General features: G+C 33.4%; 2 protein-coding genes across 2 annotated transcripts in view; both read right to left on the bottom strand.

The window, feature by feature from the left end:
- Window positions 1–24,073, bottom strand: part of LOC127851894 (translation initiation factor eIF-2B subunit gamma-like) — a 488,689-nt gene that overhangs the window by 135,809 nt on the left and 328,807 nt on the right. The gene's annotated exons all lie outside the window — the stretch shown is intronic.
- Window positions 5,612–12,711, bottom strand: LOC127849984 (prostaglandin E2 receptor EP4 subtype-like). The gene is made up of 3 exons (XM_052382719.1): window positions 11,944–12,711; window positions 6,230–6,667; window positions 5,612–5,689 (listed from the first exon to the last, which is right to left on the bottom strand). The coding sequence occupies exons 1-3, from the start codon at window positions 12,709–12,711 to the stop codon at window positions 5,612–5,614; spliced, it is 1,284 nt and encodes a 427-aa protein (XP_052238679.1).

Genomic DNA, 24,073 nt, shown 5'->3' with positions numbered 1-24,073 from the left:
CATTGTAACTCAAATTAAACAATAATAAAAGGGAATTAAAACGCATTCAATTTAATTACTATTTAATTACTCAATTGCATTGAAGATACAAGAGTAACAGAGTTACAACCTTTTGGCAAACGATCAAATAAAACTATTAACAATTGTCAACTACACTCCTTCTTTATAGAAAAAGATTTGAGAATATAGCGTCATGGAGTTAATATCTCAGATAATCATTGCGCAAATACAGGAAGAAAGTCATAACAATATTGCTACAGGTCGATCAAATATTGTCTAAAAAGTATGCTATTAACTATTCTAGTGTCAACAATTTGTTATAATATTTGATACAGTCGTGCAAACAAACAAAACCTCACAATCATCATCAATACCTTTCACTTTTTCCACTGTATCTACACAATCGTGCAATAGAAGAGGTAGGGGGCTAATCTGTAAAAACATTAGGATGTGGAAAGTTCAATGCAAAATCGCCTGTCTGATGCGTAATATGGTTATCAATGATTGACTGATTTCTGACCAATACATCGAGTATGAAATATCTCTTAGAAATGTTAATACGGTCTCAACATTAAACGTAGTTTACCCTAGGTACTTTACCAGAAGGTGCTTTTATTACGTAAAATTATTCTAAGCCGGTTTGCGGATTTTCCTTGCGTTTTTAAAAGTGTTTTTTTACTTTTACGATTTTAGTTCGATTTTGAAAATGTAGGGCTATTGCACGGGAGATATCAATACATATTATTGTGCTCATACGTATTATCTCTTATTAACACCTGTTAATGAATATAACATTGGACATGTGTTTAACAATATTAATTCTATTGAGAAACATAATACAGTTACGCATGGGTTCAATAAACCTGCAACACACCTTTATGTTAAAATTGCTTATACAACATAAACAAAGCACTGTTGTCAGCGTCTGGTTAAAGTGCGCTCCATGTTAACACTTAAGTGCTGTTTAACATATATTAATTGTAAACCATTTAAACGCTGCAACAAACGATATAGTTGTCAGACTATGAGCATCTTAAATGTGAATTGCGCGAGTAGTTAGACACGTGTGTAGGCATCCGTATCTCTTCAAGTGTGATCGGCCATGTTTCGGCGGTCAAACGAAGTCAACTCCTCCTGTAATCAAAGCACTGAAGGCACTGCAGTTGTTTGCTTAGCATTATCTTAGACGCAACTCATTTTTCAAAAACAGCGTTTTCAATCGCAATTTTGAAAAGAACAAAAGCCATTCAAATTTATCAAGAGTGTGTCTTAACGCACAGGTCGAGATGTGTGTGCACTGTTTATCATCCTGTTTATGTTATAGAGATGACTGTGAAAGAATATAGGTGATTTAGCAGTGGACTGTGTTGTTTTTTACAAACGAAGCAGTCCTTCCACACAGATTCACTGCTATATTTTTTAAATCGCTGTCTGCTCGACACACTAATGCGTTGGTTCAAACTTGCTAGTGTTAAAATGTTTTCAGAATTGTTTAGTAATTGGTGTATTGTGCAGTTGAGTATGATTCGGTGCTATTTATACACACAAGTTTTGTAAATACAATTTCGTTTATGAAATTGTATTTGTAGTGTAGTGCAATCCGAAATTGCGACGACATATTCATTTAATGGTGATTGCACATATTATAAAGTTGCTAAGCAATAATTTATTTTGAAAAAAAAGACTTGTGTCAAATATAATGCTATAGCGAACCATTGCTGTGCCTTCATCAATTTGATAAATATAGCAGTGGATATGTGCGCACATATAACATTTACTTCTGTAATGGTGGCCCACGGTCAATATCCAGAATACAAGTACAAGTCGTTATGTTTGTCATATGTTTGAACATAAAAGATTCACTTAATCCTTAGTGTACTTTTTATATGCATAAAATCAACACACTTACGCTCTTCCCTTATAATAACATTGAGTAAGCAGGTTTCTGTGCAAAATTATCATGAGAGTATCTACATTCAGTAACAATTTTACGATAGCAAACACGGGATTTTAACATACACATGTTGTTCTGGGCTTAGCAATTACTTGCACTGCACATTGTATAAATATATATAACGACGAGTTGAATTTTCACAGTAATTCCATTTTTCAAAGTAAAACCCACTAAATAGAAATTAAAGATATACGTGTTCTCCCTTAACTCAGGAATGTTAACGCTTCATGTTAACAAAAACACATACTTTTATCTCAGAATTGTTTTTTTATTTATTGTTTTATTCATCTAAAATACACATATATTTATCAAAGATACACCACAAAATATTAATAAAACACAATGCGGTGCCGGTGGGTTGGATCTTTGTTAAAAAGTAGCTTCCTATGTAAAGATTTCAATGTCGTGCCAGGTTCCGCGTGCAGTTTATATACTAAACGACAATCGCCTGACCAGGAATACTCCGCAGCAGAAAGTTCAAGACCATCAAACAGTGATAATAATGGTAAACTTCCATGCGTTTGAAATTCTGCATCCAGATGTTTTACGTATTTCGTTAATACTTTACTCGGTACAGTACTGCAACAAGATTAACGATACGTCTTATTGTGTCGGTTTCTTCTATTCATACTGCGATTTATGATCCAGAACTAAAACGTTGCATGTTTTCGATGCTGCACTTTGTATTGGTTTTGTTTTTCAATCAACATGGACACAAGTCAAGCATATGAAGTGCGCAGCTATTGTCAGATTCGCGGACAAGTTATCTTAGGTAGAAGGAGGTAGAGCTCGTATGGTTCATTTGAGAAAATCGCATCATTCACTCTAATGTTTTGATTTATAACGGCAGCAAAGCTGTAAAAATGCCATTGTTGATGCTTACACATGACAAACTGTTTACCGCTATTTTTAAGTATTGCAATAAACACATTCTGTCGAGTATGGTGTAGAACAGTATAGAATACAATACAGTATATGACTATTTCATGTAAAACAAATTCTCTGTAAATCGTATTCATTTGTTGTTGCATTAGTTTATAATATATGTAAGGTCTATACACATTTTAAGTATACGAACGTTTCCTTGGAGCGTTCGTATGAATATGCGTAACAACTTTCGTTTGTAAAAAAAACGGAATTCGAACGAAAGTCTAATGAGTTGTTTATGAAACAGATCTTTTTAATTTATTTTAAATGACGTCATTATTGTCACGACAAACGACACGCCCCATCACTATTTTCGCAAAACATGCGGAATCGTAGAGATTACTTTCCTTATTTCTTTTGAAAAGAACCGTATATATATTTTAAACATGAAAAAAGGTAAATTCACAGTCGTTTTCTAATATATATTACTCGGCGAGAATTGAAAAAGGGCTCGGCAAGATCGCAAATAATTTATATTAAGCTTCTATATATATTTATATTTATATAACACATCGATCGGGTGGTAACCTGTTTATCTCTGTTAATCATTTGCAATGCGCAACGTTTCTAACTCTACTCAGAAATATCATTTACGGTATAACCATGATTGTCTCTTTATTTAATGATTTTAGTTTTTATTTTCCTATGATTTACCTTTAAGGCTTATGTATGCCCATTGTTATAGTATAATTAATGCGATTTAAGTCGGTTGAGAACTCAACATTTAAGCGTTATTTCGGATTTAAACAAATGTACGGTGAATCTCACACGGAGAGTATTGGGGCTTCTAATAATAAATAAGGCCGTTATTTATTGAAACTAACCTGATCCGAGCGAAAAAAGTGCGTACATTAACCTTTAACATGCGGCGTATTCTTTGTCACCGTGTTTGCAACAAAAAAGAGATCAGGTCACACACCTGACAATATGTACACGCAGACAAGATGGATACATTTTAATTTGCTTCTCAGATTATAAAACTGTCAAAGTTGTACAAAGTAAAGATGCTATAAACATGTTTGCTGATGGGTGTATTGTTGTTGTGTTTTACTATTTTTATTCCGAAAGGTCAGTGACTTAGTTGGAAAGGTGGACTAAAACACGATTTCGCATTCGGCTAGGACAAATTCGGAATTTTAAATATCGCTTGTACGAATATGACCAGCTCAAATATTATGTGCGTTTAATAATTACCTTCGAGATTTGTCGCATTTGCTCAGTACGAGTGAAGAGGTTAAACAAAATTAAAAGTCTCTTATTATTAATGTGTGAGCATTTTGCGTCCTATTCAAAGCTGATGCAATATGTTTTAACCTCTGTTTACGGTTGTATATGATAAATAAGAGTATACTTTCCAATCATATAGCAAAACGCAGCCCATAGGCATGCTAGTGCGCAATGATATAAGGACGTATTTATCTATAAAAAATAAAAATGTATCGATACGCAACACATGCACAATGTAATGCGCCTTTCTATAAGGCCGATGTCAAGTTATAATAATGTACTTTATATTGTGGTTCATTGAAGCCATATCGGTCTGTCTTCAAGCGCTTGACACGATAACATGACATCGATATGCATATTTGAAGTACTGGCATGTTGTCGCGTTGGCACCTTTCAAATCCTTTACGCCAAAAGGATTTTTCTTATAGCAAGCAGTATAACGATAGGTGATATGGCTATAGGTCTTGAAACATTGCAAACATAATTTAATGGATTGAGCGTATAGATGTATTTTCATCATTTCATCGGGTCTATATACAATCTTATTCACTTGCTTTGTTAAACATTAAACAATTTAGTACAATTAAATCTATTTCATAAATTAAGATCCCCTTTGGAACTAAATTCGAATCACACGTCAGTATTGTTAACGAGCATGATACCTTTGGCATGGGCTTAAAACGGTTTCAACGTACAACGCTTTGCATGATCACTGTTTAGTGCGGTGTTTTATGCATTCCCTACAATATGAGTTCACGTATATAAAATAAAATGATACATCTACACATATAATATTTGCTGTTCGAACGTTTCAAAGTTAGCATAACCCTCTATAGGTGTCAATATAATGTAAAAAAACAAACGTTTGCCACACCAAAGCCCATGCAATCATATACGGAAGCGCTGAAATTTAGTACATGGAACACATAATGAAGTGTAGTTGATTGCTTTGTAAAAGTCATATCTATAGATAATCCTGGTTAAAGAAAGTGAATAATAGTTACAGATTTGCCATCCCTGAATTTATAACGGCGCGCCATTTACGAAAACCTTATAAAAGGTTGAATTAGTATAAGCACACGACCGCAAAATGCGCAACAAACGTTTGTTTCGTATAAAAAGTGTCCGTGATGTTGGCCACAAAGGTGTCTGTAAAATTGATTATTTTGTATTTCTTTACTTTTTGTTTTGGTGAGATTTTCAGAGTCGAAATTGTTGCAGTTGCGAATATGTATTCTAACTCAGTTGGTTATATATGCTAACTAACATTGTGTATAACAGTTATGTGACTACAACAGTTGTTTGTATGTCTATTAACCAAATTACCCTTTTATGAAATAAATATTACTACAGTTGTGTATTCGCTAAAAATCCTTGGTTTAGCAAAAATGGGACTTCATCGACTCATTAAAATAAACGTAATTTTGTTATTAAAAGATATTCATATAAACTTAACATTCAACAAAAACCAGTTGCGGTTTGTATTGGTATATACACTTTTTATTATGTTATCTCACGTGCGTTGTGCCAATGCAGATGCTTGTGTTGGGGTATCACGAGGTAACCTTTCGCTAGTAACCCCTGCAATTAGATACAAGTTCACAAAATATACAACGCATATAGACTCATTGCAAACATATATATGTAAATGCAAGTGAACTTCGACGCTCATGCACTCCCACGCAAATGGATTCGTCATCACAAACACGTTGATTTAATGCAATAATTCAAGTAAGTATGCAATATACTACTTTGCAATCATCATTGTTTTGAAATATTACTTGCATAAATAGCAATTTCGCAATATAAACTAGTTTAAATTAGTATGAAAGCGAAACAAGTATCAATTTTCTTAATATTCTTTAATGATGACCAGTAATTGGAACGTTAGGCAGTGAAAGTTTACAAGCTGTCGACATCTTCACGAGCAGATTATTCTGTTATGTTACTCAATAGTCTATCATTAAGTATGTTGTCTGAATCACTTAGTCTGTTTTCTGCATCATCGCAGCTAGCGTCAAAAGGTTTCATAAACGAAACACATGGGTTATTAGGCTGATTATTTATAACTTCAACAGACGCTTGCCGCTTTAACCCGGCGATAACTTGCGAACGTCTTACTAACACGGCGGGTGAGTCAATACTGGTGTTTGGTAGCATCACGTTTCGGATAACTCCAATTGCGTGCTTGTTGGTCGGAAGTCTTGGGGACATTGGAAAAGCAATGTAGTTGCTACCGTGGTTCCCGGACACCGAATCAGCACGCCGTTGTTGGGATGGATCACATAAACAATGAAAACAGAATGTACAACACGTGTAAGTGGAGTCCTTGGCGGAATGCGCCGAGTCTTGCCTGAGGAATGTTCTGATCTGTACCTCTGTAGCTTTTGGAGAGATGATTTTCCTGATCGTAATTATGAGACGAGAGACGATCTCGCGGCGCACAAGGATGTATACCCAGGGATCCAAGATCTGATTGAGCGAGGCGAAGCGGATAGTGAGCAGATCACTGCGCATGTCAACAGGAAAAAGCTTCGTTTGGTTGAGTAAAATGCGAATCTAAAAAGTAAATCCAAACATTTATACGGTGATATTGTTCGTTTGTTTCATGTGATGGTATCGATAATAATGTGTATCATTTACTACGCAAACTGTTAAGCTTATTAAACAAAACTCAACAATAAAAACTCATAAATGACAAATATCACACTTCTATAAAAAAAAACCTGCTTGTCATTGTTTATTTTTTCACCACAAAAAGCCCCATTAAACACAGATATGATATCCGTAACGCTGGATTAAATTACCGACATTAGCTACCGTTTATATATAGTTTTGTAATTAAATGATGTTTTGCATTTACTGAAGCAGGTCTCTACTTTAATAAGTAAAACTGAGCATAAAATGACGTGTTTGTTCAACATGTCACATGAGTGTTGCTTATTTATTTGCAGTTGTAGTCTGCCCTTCTATTACCTTCCTTCAAAATATGTTTATTAATGACTATCTCTTTACCAACAAGGTCAGAAAAACATGCCTTTCATCGAACTATACATCGCATGATAATTCTGACACGAGTGCAAGACCATGGCGCGTTAAAATATTCATTCATGGAAGTTGCTGAATACGTATATGTTGATTATTTAAATCGAATGAAGTATTTGATTTACTGGAACATGACTAGATTTGATTAAGACATTCACTGATGAGTTTTAATAACTTGACATAGACTGACAACTTAATGCTTGAATATTTGCACCATCCATGGTGCTAATTTCTTTACTATATCTTTGCAAATAAAAAACGGAAAAAGTGTAGTATTCGTATAAACCACAAGAAACACTGTCATAAACAATTTCTCGTGTTTTTGAAAAAATGACCATATACGTATGAATACTTGAAAAAAAATACCATACATGCATGAATACTTAAATAAAATGAACATTATTGATGCATACTTAAATACAATTACCATATGTGGATGCATACTTAACACAATGGCCATATATAGATGTATACTTAATATACCGGTCATAAATAGACGACTACTGAAATACAATGACCATTATGGATGAATCATTAAGTAAAATGACCATATTTAGTAAAAGGCTTAAATACAAATACATATATGGATGAATACTTAAACACAATGACCATTGTGGGCGCATACTTATATACAATAACTTAAAAATGGTGCATATTAAATATAATACTTATATATGGATAGATACTTACATAAAATGACCATTTACGTATACTACTGACATTCGAAGACTATATATGGATTAATGCTTTAAAACGATGACCATATATCGATTCATACTTCGATACCATGACTATATAAGCATGAATACCTAAAAACAATAACTTTATACGGATGGAAACTTTAAATGTAAGAGTTTGCATCCCGGTTGTCGTATATATTTCTGCTTATTAATAATATACTTGTTGGTACCTAATGTACTACGTTGTATAACGACTATTTATATGTAATTGTTCAAGCGCTTTTTCCGTTTAATAAACTGGAGCATTTTATTACTAATGCATGTTTTACGTTCATGTGTAATAAAAAGGTTTGGCTCATGTTAGGTTGACAATAACATGTAAAATATACAAACTGAAAACACAACCTTTAAACCGTTACATAATTAAAACAAGAACGTTTAAGTAAATACACATTCGTGACCCGCATTTTTAATTTATTTTTTAGTTCAACTGTCACCTGTTTAAAATAAGAACGCTTAAACTAAACCATTATAAAGAGTATAATAATTATTGCATAATTTGACAGTGTTCTTATATAACCCTATCGTTGTATAACTTATGTGATTATACAATGTTGACCCGTTCTTGTTTATGTATTTTTGTTCAGTTAAAATATGATTAGGTTGTATTTATTACGCTTTGATGATAGATAACTTGACTGTTGTCCGTGTGACACTGGCATTGCTAGGTCAACAGTATCATTACGTCATCTGCTGCAATACATGACCACTTAACACACGACAGTGCTTCCGTTATATTGAATGCAATCCGTAATGTTTGCTCTAACAATATTATATTGATGATCTGTTATGAAAGATAATAATTCATTTATCTATGTAATAAGAGTTACCAAGATTGTAATTGCTACAGTAGTAAAACGCACTGTATGACTGAGCGTTAGTATAACATTTTTATTGTGAATAATGGGGAAAACTTGATGTGCTTTCTGTGTAATTGTCCGTCTATTTAGTATCGCTGCCTGTACAATCAATCAGTATCTTACTCAACCGACCACTAGTCTATTTAGTATCGCTGCCTGTACAATCAATCAGTATCTTACTCAACCGACCACTAGTCTATTTAGTATCGCTGCCTGTACAATCAATCAGTATCTTACTCAACCGACCACTAGTCTATTTAGTATCGCTGCCTGTACAATCAATCAGTATCTTACTCAACCGACCACTAGTCTATTTAGTATCGCTGCCTGTACAATCAATCAGTATCTTACTCAACCGACCACTAGTCTATTTAGTATCGCTGCCTGTACAATCAATCAGTATCTTACTCAACCGACCACTAGTCTATTTAGTATCGCTGCCTGTACAATCAATCAGTATCTTACTCAACCGACCACTAGTCTATTTAGTATCGCTGCCTGTACAATCAATCAGTATCTTACTCAACCGACCACTAGTCTATTTAGTATCGCTGCCTGTACAATCAATCAGTATCTTACTCAACCGACCACTAGTCTATTTAGTATCGCTGCCTGTACAATCAATCAGTATCTTACTCAACCGACCACTAGTCTATTTAGTATCGCTGCCTGTACAATCAATCAGTATCTTACTCAACCGACCAACATGATCATAGCATGAGCTACATGTGTTAATTATAAATATTTTGGACTACATTTCCCTCAAGTTATTCAACAACAAATGGTCAATTATCGTCAAAAAGCAAATAAAAAGGAAATGACGTCACGAAAGAACTCCTAACTTATCCTCAAATGTGTAGTTATACGTTTGACAGAAAATAAAACTATTGTTATTGTTTGTGTTAAAAGACATCACAAAACGTTTAACATAGCCCGATTTTCTACTTTAAATATCTTACAATTGGTAGTCATAATCATTCCTAATTTGCAACTTTCTTCCCACGCGTTGTTTGTTTTGTTTTTTAGGCATAGTTGTATTTTTAAGACGATTTTTATATCAACAAATAAAATAAAAATATACATAATTTTATTTATTGGCGTCGCACTGAAGTGCGGCGACTAGTATGTTATACGTTTTTTTTCGTTTATGGAAGGAGAAGTTACTTTACGGATCAATGTATATATTTTGTTGTTAGAATATCTTGCATAGTGGTGATTTTTTGTGTAAATTAGTGTAAATAAGTACTGCATTTGTGCCTATTACATTTACTTTAACATTTATTGCCAATAATGCAAAGCTAATTCTTTCAATTAATAACTGGTCACAGGGACTGGGCAATAATAAAAGATCACATGGACTGGGCAAATACGCGAACCGGTGAAACTTTCTGGTTTTGTATAAAAACTAAACTTCTTTATTCCACTATCCTAGCAACCACCTAGTTACTTTTAAAGGCGCTATAGAGCGCGAAGCGCGACACGTATTATTAATTGTAAAAATGAGTCTTGATAAAGGAAGCAGCCGCTTATCAATGAGGAGCACCATCACAGCACCCCAGTTTCATTACTATCAAGTCCTCTTACAGGTTATATATATATATATATGTCATGTCCAATATTGCATGTACAACCATATCTGTGTTGACAAGCCCCTGATGAAGACGAAAAGTCGAAAGCACTAGGGCATATGTATAAAATATGTAATTAGCACTGTTTGAACAGCATATTTCTCCAATCTATTATCACTGCTTTCTGTTCTTGCATCCGTTTTTGGATCCAGTGTTTTAGAAAGATTCATTCGTTGGTGTTTAATATTTTCTCTCAACCATATATATATATATATATATATATATATATATATATATATATATATATATATATATATATATATATATATATATATATATACAGGTTAATACATATATTTATGTTAAATGCGGTGAACAAGTATTCTTATTCTTTTAAATGAATTGATCTAATTTTATTCATCTGGCATAAATACACGTTTCGTGGATACGAATGGTGCGGATAGTACATTATTTAGCATACTTAGATAACATACACAAATCTGATATATGATATGTTATCATATTTACTCTCGTTATTATTTCCTGACAATTGTATTGTATTGATTGGTTTTTCAATTCATTAATTAATATGCGATTGTTTCAATTCGCTTGGTTCAGGTATATATCTACACACTTAATTACATTCTTGAGAAACAGTATATATAGATGGTGTATATGGAAGAAAATGAGACCAGCTTTATTTCAACACCGATCGGCCATTTAAAATGCATGCTTTTGTTCTTATATATGCATAATAATGGGTATATAATACTTCTAATTTATAAATAATTTTATAAACAATATTTAATAGCGTCTTTATTATATCTTAATGTTACAAAGACAGAACATTGTGAAACAAATGCAAGCAAACATCAATGGGGTACCCATTCATTGACTAAATGTCAACAATTGCAATCATAACGACCCCAAGAAGCTTGTTTTGATGTAAAGCCCGGAAAAAAATAAGTTCATAACCATGTTCCTGTAGATATTATAAACATAATATTTTGAAAATAGTGTTGAATGGCATTCATATGTGTTTAAGAAATAAATGCCCCAAGTATCAATGAAGTACACATTTGATGCTGACTATTTATATATTATTTAATGTGAATAATGAAACTATAGAAGCATTCTCAGGAGAGAAATACACCCGCTTGTCTTTATCTAAGGTAAGTGACCAATTTTTATGCACGGAACAACAATGTCAAGAACACCTGAAGTTCTGTCATTGTACAAACTTTCCGATACGCCTTTTTTCAATTCCGTTTAAGGTTTGATACGATTTTCTTTTATTTTCCAATACAAGTCAAGTGTTTGTCAGATACATATAAATACTTAAATCAATGTATAAGTTAGTATGCAATAAATCATACATACAAAGTAGATATTAATAATGAAAATAATGGGCAATATATGCCTTTACTTTACTGTATGATTTAAACTAGTGGATACACTTTGGGTATATTGGACACTCAAATTATAATTATATTCTACTTTAAAGTAAAAACGTGTGTTTAAACTGTACATACTTGATTGTATCCCGTTCTCACACAGCTTTGACAAATATTGACATTACCACCCTTAGCTATGCATTATGTGCAGTTGGCCAGGACACTTACAATAAGTGGAAGATAGCAGGAGCTGAACACCACGGTGATACCGATCAGCAGCACCGCCATCTGACACTCCGCGTAACGCCGTGAGTAGCCGGAGAACGTCCGAGAGTCCGTGAAGCTATTCTTCCTGCCGGAAAGACCGCGCATCTTTGTGAGTAAGAGCGTATACAGTACTATACAGTTACACGTGACGGTTACTGTAATCATGAGAAGTTCTAGGAATGCAAACAAGCAATTATATCCTCGATCGGTTTTATTGTCGGTATAATAGTCTATGAAGCACCAAGTGTACGGATACTGCAGAACTATTTCTCCAAAACCAATTAGAGGCAGGCTCGCAACTGACGCTGCGAAAGTCCAGGCGCTGAGAAGAAAATAGTTTGCATGCTTCTTGCGAATTCGAGCATAATACAGATATGGGTGTCTTATGGAAATCAACCTTTCGATGGCCATTAAACACACTATTGTAGACGTTGCCACACCGGAGAACACCATCATAAATCCGAAGTATTTACACACGTGAATTCCACCAATCCATTTTAAATGATTGACATACGTAGCAATCACTAACGGACTTAGACTGGTTGTACCCACAAGGTCAGTGATCGTTAGACCGGCAACCAGTCTGTAGAACAATTTCCGTTTCTGGTCTCCCGGGGACCTTTGAAGCACAATGAGCGCAAGCACATTCCCAAACACGCCCATGCTGAACATGATGCTGCTGCCGACAACACTGTTTTGCTTCTTTATCGCGGAGATTTTCCCTAACATTGCAGTTTGATTTCCGCCTGTTCCATTTAACAACTCACCCGTATCCTCAAAAAACGATATATTCGCAAATGAACTATTTTCCATATCGCATCATAAATGAAAAGAAATTTACACATAAAAAGTTAACATTTTATTTTATAAAATACAACGAATTGTATATTTACATGACTTTAATCCGACGCACATTGCTGTTAACTATTGCTTGTTTTGATTATGTACCAGTTGATCAGAACTCTTCCCGCCTTTGAATGGAACAATAGTATCTTTGTCTGTGCCTTGTGCAGTCCGATAGTCCGTATCTAGCTATCGGTATTGGATAACGTCTCATACTGCTAGAATCGTCTCTTTCAAAACTGTGAACGGTTTTGTAGGAAATCTATTAAGTTTTCAATGTCTTTAAAAACTGAGTAAAATGACGATGGCACTGATTTAGGGCTTATTTTGGTCGCCTGTATATGCCGTTCGTTAATTCCAGGACTCATCAGGCTTGGTTTATCTACAAAGAAATATAAAACTGTAGTTTAAAGCATGTACACGGTTACAACCGTTTTGTTTGTGATCATCAACTAGCGGTATCAATATGTTTTTAATTTTAATCGAGCGTACAGTCAACAGCCAAAAACTGCAATTGGAAAACAATTTCTGAAGATCGTTAATTGTTCTTTATTCCTATTTAAGTTTTAGGTTAGCAATGTATTTCAACCGTTTTTATAGTCAAAACTTTGCATGTGCCTATCCCATACCAAGACCAATGGGGGTACAATCAATCAGTTTTATAATCCGTGTTGAATGTATTTTCCTGATGTGTTAAGCCCAATCGGTTACTTGCTATAAACAACTACCGTACGGAAACAGTTGTTTCTGAACCACTGAAAATCATATTGATTTTTATCTTTATGTATGTGCAAATATTACATATCGTTACTATAAATAGTAACAATGGGACATCGCGAGCGGGTCGTTATACCGTTCTTAATAGAATTGGAAACCGGTTTAAACTCCCAGTGCTTTGCATTGACCGTTCCAAGGCGGTAACTCCAGCTTTATTTTACTATTTGTGTATGTTGTTTTGTATTGTGCCGTACTGTTCTAGCAATGTGTCACTTAAAAAAGGACCACGAAATTGTCTATAATAGGAATGCATTACTGCTGCTGCAGCTGAGGTTTAACTTCTTTATATTCAAATGAACAAAAGGGCGTCCATATTACGTCTAAGCAAATGGTGATAAATAAATTAGGCCAATTTTATTTTTTACTTTCCGGTGGTTTATAGACAAATATCAGTGAACTAAAACTGATAATTTCACTGTTTAAAACAATGATAATTATCAGTGAAATATATCGATAATTTTCATTGTTTACAGTGAAATGACGTCATTTTTTAGACGAAATGACGTCATTATCCCAGCGAAATCCTTAAGTTAAACACTTAACCAATGTATATAAACTGTCATCAAAAGCATACAATAAAAATAAAATTTGTTGGATAGGGTGGAATATCGATTTTAATTCACTCGTGATCATAGAAAATATATATTTTAAATCCTGGCTGCGCCACTCGTGAAAATATTATTTTCTATGATCACTCGGGAATTAAAATCGATAATCCACCGAAACAAATATCCTCTATATCAACGAACGAATCGAAAATAATTATATGATCATTATAAAAAGAATTAAATGGGATAATTAAAATATCGATTGCAACTGAACTGAAATGCAGATACGAATGATGTGACTATTTAAGTTTTAACAGGAGTCATCAACAAGACAAATGTAAACAACACGCTTACCTCAATTACACATTTAAGATTAAATTTACAGTGATATGCACATTCATTTAAAACCGTATTATTTTTTGGCAACGTGTGTATCGAATGTTTTTATTCAGATATAATTTTGTTAAAAATCCATCACTTTCGAATGGCTGTCCTTATAATTCTTAGCTTTATCTGATGTGTTTCCTCACAGAAATTACGTCGCACGATATATCATAAATTGCGTATTAATTAAATAGAAATTAAAGAACTGGTTCGGTGATTGTTGTGAAGGACACAATTAGGATGATATGTCTTTTAAATTATACCACATGTGATGTCGGCAGCGGGCCGACTATAGTCGTACGACCCAGCTCTGCACATGTGTATGTGGCTATATAGACAGCGGGTGACAATTTGAACTGCCTCATGGTAATTCTGACAGCTCTCATAATGTCACTCGATGTGACATACTACATAGTGATCGAAAACGAAAGCGTCAGAAAGCAACTGAAAAAACGCGTTTTACTTCAACTTGCTTTATTACACATGCATCTGGTATTACTTGTGACTAACGTTAGCTCTTTTAACTCAACTTACATATTTCAAACGTAAATATGTGCAAGTGAAATCAAAACTTGTTTATTAAATCAGTACGCTCTATTATCGAGAACAATCTGTACTGAGAGTCGCACCATGTAATCAGTGGTACGTAAAAACAATATTATGCTATAATGATTAACAAAAGCAGCAGTATATGTCGGATAATACTGTATTAATGAAATGAGCATATTTTTAAGTATTGTAATATGACGCCATGATCTCTACGGGATTTCGCGTTTTCTTGTTGTAATATATAAAGAATTCTGTTTTCAAACTAATTTATATCTTATTTAGACAAAATAAACCGGGTTAGCGAGTTCACGTGATATTGGTCAAGTTTGTCCAATAAAAGTATTTTCGTGCATATCTGTGTTTCACGTATAAATAAATAATGAAAAATTAAACAATTAACACACGTATTCATACAAACGTGTTAGAAATTGCAAGATATTGTTGCCTTAAGTAGATCCAAACACACAGTAAGCTTTTCAAATATATTTCACAAAACTCCTTCGACTATTTTATCAAATACAACCTTTTTAATATCTTCTTTTAAAAAAGCATCATTCACTCAATGAAAAGAGCTAAAATCCAGGTCGATCGGAAACTATTTTCTATCAAACTTCACAACTCTCGATGTACTAATATACTGTAATTCATCGAAACAGCATGTAGACAATATATCACAACTGTTGAATCTCAGAATATATAATTATGCCTCTGGACCAGAGCTTATTGTTCGCTTAAGCATGTGAAGTGCAGCAAAACAAATATAATAAACAATAAACTCCAATAACAATTACTTTTCCACATCATTCTCTACCGCGCGTTGTTCCCTTCGGGATATAACCTGAAGTTTGTGTTAAACGATGCGTTAAATTAAAAGCAAACCATTAACAGCACTGAAAGTAAAGACCGCAGATAGTGTAAAAAAAAATACCATGGAAATCCTTGTTGTACAAAACAGTATTCCGAATATTTCCCCAAACTGCAAATGAGAGTTCAGAGCTCCCACACTTTCTGACTTGACGACGTTTGTTTTATGAATTCTGCAAGTGAACGCTACACCTGAAAATAGGAACGCGGAGTGAATCGTTTGATTGATGAAACTTAGTTAAACAATGCTTCTTATTGTATTCGGTCGGAATCCTGGCAGGATAAGTACACTTCGTAAATACTGTTAACTAACACCCGTTATATCCATTGCTAAATGATTCTTGCTTGATGGTTAGCGACATGTTATTAACGTCGATGATTAAACAGAAAATGCATATTATGCTATATGATAATACTAATCATTGCAAACATCAGCTATATATAGAGAAATAGTAATCATCATCATCATCATCATCAGCAGCAGCAGCAGAATCATCATCATCATCCCCCTCTTCCTCTTCCTCTTCATCTTTATCAACTTCATCATCAATATCATATGCAGCAACAACAACGCTAAGAGCATCATCATATTCATTATCACCGTCATAATCAGCATAATCATCGTCAGCAGCAGCAACAGCATCATCATACATAATATCATGTTATATCCGTTTCGTAAATTGGTCACATATATTTATATTGTTCATAATTGTTTCTAAACTCTGTGAAAGGTTAGACAAATTCCTTTAAAATCGCTTAATAGGTGTGTTACAGATTTTTTAACGTTCCTTTCAAGCTACACACTGACATATATTTGTTTTAAAACAATGCCAAACAATACACCCCCCTTAGTGTAGATTTAACGGATGATTGTGTAAGCAATTGCATTTGGTAAAATATTTTCATTTGATTGATTCGTGTTATTATTTAAACTAAATTCGTTAAAATTTAAAACGGCAAACGTTAGCTTTTCAGCAATTGGATACTAAAGGTCATTGTCAAACAGGGTTCAAAGTAAAAAAGTCAACCCAGTTCCGAACTTGACATGAGTGTGATAAAGACAAGCATTGCAGTAATTTCTAATTAGTACAGTGAGGTTTCTGGATCGTTCCTGCCTTAATACACAGGCCTCCTCGTGTGTCAAAGTATAAATTTAATTCATTCATTATCAAGTAAAATAGGGCAAATGTTAGTTTTTGAGAAATTTGATACTAATGGTCATTGTCAACCAGTAGTCAAGCTAAACAAGTAAACAAAAATGTCTTGTCCAAAGGGGTGTTCTGTCAAAGAATTAAGTAAATCCATTCAATAAAGGGAAACAAGTATCACACTACGTAGTACTCAAACCCTTAACCCGTGTTTACCATTTTTTGAAATGCCGCTTAATAATGGTTAGGAGGAATGTGTGTTTAACTCTTGGTATATTCAGATTATATGTGTTCTTCTTATTTATCATGGCCACGGTTATGTATTTATTTATTGTCTTGTTATTATTACTATTGAAGTTGTTGTATTAACTTTTTTGTTAGTATTATTATTTATCATAATATATCAATGTATGTTTGTATTATTATCATTATTATTATTATTATTATTACTATTATTATTATTGTCATTATTATAATAATAATAATTATTATTAGTAGTAGTAGTAGTAGTTATAGTATTAGTATTATTTTTATATTTATATTATTATTTTACAGGCATAAGGAATACATCATGCTAATTGGCAAAAATTATTATTAATATTATTATTGTCTTATTACATCGGTGTTAGTCGGTGCATAATTATTATATTTAAAGAACAAATGACCAACAAAAATACTTAAGTGGTGATATAATTTATTGATGATCAAAGAGTGCGATAGTATCAAAATCAACTTTTGCCATGGTATTTGTGAAACAAAAAAGTCTCTTAATACGATCCGATTTTCGTATTGTCTAAAAGTGTTTGTCCGCTGACTTGAAGTAAACTGACAATGTGTCATTACTAACCAAAACTTCGCCAATACTTTGATTGACAACAGCAAATGTTAAACAGAAACTAAACTAGTTTATTCGCAAAGATAGCGATCAAACTGCGGCTAACAGTAGCCGATACAGGTTTGAAGGCAACGTCCTTTTTTTTCGTGTGTTGATAGGTTAACGTACAATAGCTTAACGTATTTGTGAAGCGGTCGGTATATACGAATTGTGTTGATAGTGTTAAGTATTTTGGTTGTTTGACTGCTCCAAATGTACATCGATTCTAGACCGATAAGTAGAATTAAAATGCTTCGCTTTTTCACGGAGATTTATCTACGAATACAATATCAATACACTTTTTAGCGTTCTTCGACACACGATTACTGAAACTACAGAAGAAAAATCAAGAGAAACATTGCTGTAAGGAAACGCTAGTTGTTTCTTTATGGCAAGTTTCAAATTCGTTTTACAATTAAGATCCATTCAAGCAAAATACTAAACACAAATGATTAAGCATAATATAAGCATAAAGATCAAAACAGATTGACAGGTTTTCTACAACTTCGGAGTTCAAAATAATTTCTATAACAACACGATTTCAAACGACTTGTTATGTATGGCATACTTGCCAAGCTTGTCGGTTCTAAAATGTATCACGATACGACTGTGTAAAGTGCCCGTATGTATACGTAAGAATTAAAATACCCCGCGAGGATGCTTGCACTGCAAAACTAAATTAAATACTCTGCCCACAAGTTAATTTTCAGATACAACATTTTTGACTATAAAGGACAAATATTATTATGTATAGTATAGTCTATACTATAACTACACTAATTAGAAGGTGTAAGTTTAAGATTGTTATTTTTGTTTGCGAATTTATCATTCAAAGTTATGTAAGCTGGAATATAATAGGTTCAACTAAAATTTATACATTTTACAAATGCTGGGTCATTTTTTAAGAAATAACACGATACACAACTCGCATGACCCAGTTGACACTGATCAGGCAGTATTTAAAACTGAAATCTTCACGGAGTAAAGGGCATTTTCCCTGCAAAGTTCTCGAAACTCGATACCATAATTCAATAACACGTATAAAAAATATTATTACCGTGCTTGCCGTTACATTATGCATCAAAACTTACTGTCCAGCGCCGTTTGAAACCTTTGTTTACATACATTTCAACTAACCGACATTTTAAACACACGAGTGATTTAATTGGTCCAATGCGGAGGTGTTTCTTAACAAATGGAGATTTCATTCATAAATCCTGCCTGATACCTTGTTATATATATATTTGATTGTGAAATATTTTATTTTTTTCAGAAAAGTTAATTTTTCGTTATAATATGATTATTTATCATTCAAAATGATGTTTTCACTAATTAATATCATAGCCACACGCTAACCACCTGTGAATATTACACTGAGGCCACATTCATAATTTTACGGAAATCTTAGTGTGGTGGTAAGATGAGCTGCACCTACTACTAGATATTGCAGCGCTAATAGGCCGCGATAGTAAGCGTCCGAGATACATATCGACCAGCGGGATGTCAAGGCTATGCTAGCCTGTTCAGCCTGTTTGCATGTTCTTCTGTAACGAACATAGTGCTTTGTTAAAGTTATATTTAACAATGTGATGCTTTGATATTTCTATACGTGTGTTAGATAAACGCCCAGGAACTGTGGACTACAAATTTAATTGAACTCATTTATTGTAACAAATAACTAGAATACTAGAAGAATAATATAATATGGAGTTTTCATACATTTAAAGATTCGCTTAATTGTTGTTGTTTTTTATCAAACGCACATATTTATTATTTGTTCCTGATTTGTAGATGTGGAAACCGTCATTTTGCGTTTATTCTATAATGTAAAATATACTATATATCTCTTTTTATTAATCAATTCACATGTTTGTGTTGGTTTCGCAACTTTTTCTTGAGTATAGGTTGTATGAAACGAAATATACACATTGTTAAACCCATACACTTGTTATCCATCCTCTTCAAATATTCAGATCATTTGTATTAAATTATAGCGGAATCAATTGCAGTTTATAAGAACAAACATCTAGTTTCAAGCTCTGCAATTTTGATTTGCTTTGAATTTAAATAGTATTTATAGAACGTCAATCCAAATTGTATTTGTTAACAAAAGACAAATCTCAGAGCTTGTCAATGGCAAGAAATCAGATCAATCTAATAATACTGAAGAATATTCGACAGTTTGGGGAGGAAAGTCAGTTTGATCTGTTATTGATAACTGAACAGATTTTGTCGCCGTTGCAAACGATAAAGCTCCAATACAAATATGATGATCGAAATTGTATTCCTCCGTCGCGACTTACTTCAAACATCTCATATAAAATCATTCAACTAGACTACTGTAAGACGTATCGTAATGCAGCGCAAGGAGATTGCATCAACTCGTTTTCCAAGTCGAAACATAATATGAGACTCTCAATGCAAAATGTGTAGTGAAACATTTATCAGTAATATACGAATCATTATGGAAACTAAAGTAAATTATCTGAGTTATTATGTAAATAGAAACACTATTACAATTGGCAATTAGGATTACTGCACTACATTCGATATTTTCACAAATCCTGTTTTTCAGGTGTTTTCTGTTTCGCCTTGTAATAAGAACGATGAACGTCCAGAGACATAGTCAGGACATAACATATTGTATAACATCCGCTATTTTTATGTTAGGCAATATACCTATTTGCCATTACATACAATACATACAAAACGAAATAAATCATAATATCGATTGACGTTTTAGACAATGCTTTGTTTAGTATGTTATAATATATGAACAAGTACATTAAATGTGCTTATATGAATGAAAAACATCAATTATACTTAACAAATTGGCAATCCCAATACCTTGCCATACATATCCGGCTGTATTCCAATATACATTTTACCGGGATAATCCCAATCAGATCTTTAGAGAGTCTTTGACAGACAGCGTTCACTATTTTATATTTAGACGATACAAATCAGAAATGCGTGTAGTTTCTTATTCTAGATATAACAATTTCATTATCTTTGTTTAATGAATTATAATTCGTAATATCAATTTTGTTTATTTAAATTGCATTCCGATTGTGTCGCGCACACTAACCAAGACGCAATGCATTCATGTTAAATGTCAAATGTCCGCATGTCTAGCTGCAAATCGGAAATTGTATATATATCAAATGGCAATACCATCACCATACAAGTGTAAGTCTTACCAAAGATGCCTGTATGATGTATCTTTTAACACTGCGAATATAGAACAGTCGACGTCATTAAAGTTAAAACACGTAACTTATAAAGAGACAAGCAATGTACATGCTTTTTTTGCAATACCAATGTTAGAAATTTCATTTCATTATATTGCATAAACATCCCGTAGCACGGACATATACAAAAAACTAATAGCCGGGTTCATTTTTCACAAATTACGATATAATATCCTTAGCCTCTTCGACTTATGTGTTCCTTCCTACGGTCCGATTTACCTAGAAATCACAGTTGTAAGAAGAAACAAAGGCATCTGGTAATTAGGGTCAAGTGTTACTTATAAGTAGCACCAATTATGAAACATTTAGCTACAAGTTATATCCTTATTTATTAATGCAGTCAGCTGAAGGTAATCGTAGATTCTTTTATTCAGTGTAGAGTTATGTTTTCTTGAAATTTACTAGTGATTTAATATTTTATAAAACTATGTTTTAACATGTTGAGGTATTGTAGAATGAATACAAACTACTTTAATATAAAGAAGTGAAACTCCAGCTGCTGGAGCAGTATTGCATTCTTATTATATACAATTTGCTGGTCCTTGATTTAAGGCAAGTGACCAGTTGCCAAAACAGAACGACACAGCACAATGCAAATACAAAACAACATACACACATAGAAGAATAAAGCTGAGGTCACCGCCTTAGAACGGTCAATGTAAAGCATTGGGGGTTCAAACCTGTTTTAGAGCGCTCAACCTCACACTTGACCCAGCAATATTCATGATACACATACGTGTAAATAAAATCAAACCTCATAGCATTGCGATTCAAATTAAACAATTATGCAAGAGAATTAAAACGCATTCAAATGAATTACCATTTCATTACTCAATGGTAGGAAGGAGACCAGAGCAACAGAATTACAACTTGTTGAGGAACGATGAAATGAAATTAAGAACAAGCGTCAACTACATCCCTTCCTTTAACAAAAACGGTTTAAGAATATAGTATATAAATATTACATGTCTGATAGTGTGACCGTAAATTTGTCAACTTGAGGAAATACTGTCAACCGAGGCAAAGCCAAGATTGACAGTATTTTTCCGAAAGTTGACAAATTTACTGTCACCCTGTCATACATTTAATATTTATTTTATTATACCGAACAAACTATTCAAACATGAATAATTTATGTGAACCATGAACAGTTTTAATATTCAATAATTGTATTTAATTTCAGCAATAAACAACCATTAATATGTTGAGTGGTTCAGATTTTCGGGCCGAGCAAAATGAACTTCGCTTTATTCGGCACCGACCTAGTAATCGATTTATCCCATCAATTTTCTTAGTCGTCAATTATTTCTTTAAAAATATATTATCGAACCAGCTTTCCGTATTTATTTCCATCACTTGATTACGCAATTTATGACGTACTCGTGTGACGTCACTTCGGTGACGAAACATTTTGGGACAACAATATGGACGTGGTGGTTTTTTAACAGTAAAATATTTGTTTAAAGCATCGAACAAATCCAAAACGTATTTCGGATTGTGTGTTTGTCATGCATAAGAACAGACACTGGAAGTGTAAATCGTTGTAACTTTATTTTTATTAGTATTGGATTCAAGTTGCCATTGAGGTAAGCGTGTCGTTTATACTAAATTGAATTTTTGTTATGACTCCTGTCAAAGCTTAAACAATGGCATTAATCTATTCTACAGCACAGTTTCAGCTGCAATCGATATTTTAATTATCAAAATACAACGGAAATGTAAAACTGCGTACTGCGCATGCGCGAATGGGACAGTAATTTTTTTTCCCATTCCGCACGTGATTGCTAAGGTAGCGGACGACTGTATTTTTTGGACAGAAAATTTGTTCCCGCTTGGTCTGACAGTATTTCTATGTCACGATGGCCTATAGGAGTATAGCATTGTGAATAAAAGTGAGGTACAATAATATAATGTTTTACCATTCCGCACGTGATTGCTAAGGTAGCGGGCGAGAGTATTGTTTGGACATTACATTTTGTCCCGCTGGTTGCACGTGATTGCTAAGGTAGCGGGCGACAGTAAAATTTCACGATGACCTATGGGAGTTTAGCATTGTTAATAAAAGTGAGGTATAATAACATCATATACTTAATATTTCAGATCATCAGATACAGGAAAAAAAGCTTTAATCAAGGATGAGATCACGAGACCTATAACTGAAGGTACTGTAAAATCATTTGTGTTTGTAGGCATACAATTTCGTGGTGTAGTTTGTTGAAAAAAATACTTTCGTTCACAAGATAATTCGTTGATTTCTGCTTTTTTTTAAAAGAGGAGTTTACCTCAGTCATTATCCGATGTATCTGTGTTAAAATCATGAATCGTTAAAGCCACAAAATAAACGAAAATTAATTTCCCGTGAATAATACTATTTTTTCTTATATACATTATGATAAAATATGACATTTCTGCAGTAAAATAGCAGCAGTGAAAATTAACAAATTGTATTTTCACCGGTGAAAATAACAAATTTTCGGAACTTTTTTTTTTACATTATCATATCAAGATTTACATCAAGATTTATATATATTTGTATGATTACGAGTGAATTAAAAACGATATTCCATCGAATCCAACACATTTTCTTTTTATTTTTTGTTTTTTCCACAGTTTATTTACCTTGTAAAAGAGTTAAACCGGAGAATTTTGCTGGTATAATGACGTCTTTTTGTCATTTTGCAATGTATTGAGGCACGCCACGGGAGAAAGGGTAACTTTTCAGCTAAAGGGAAACAGCTGTTAATTATTTTCTTGAAAATGGGGCATACAGGAAAGAGAAAATTTGTTCATGTCAGTGTAAGATCGTTTGTTATTTCACGAGTGATCATAGAAAACATACTTTTACGAGTGGCG

This window comes from Dreissena polymorpha, chromosome 11 (assembly GCF_020536995.1).
Source record: "Dreissena polymorpha isolate Duluth1 chromosome 11, UMN_Dpol_1.0, whole genome shotgun sequence".
In the NCBI taxonomy this organism is placed as follows: domain Eukaryota; kingdom Metazoa; phylum Mollusca; class Bivalvia; order Myida; family Dreissenidae; genus Dreissena; species Dreissena polymorpha.
Note: the sequence above shows the minus strand (reverse complement) of the source record. Positions and strands in the feature narration are given on the sequence as shown.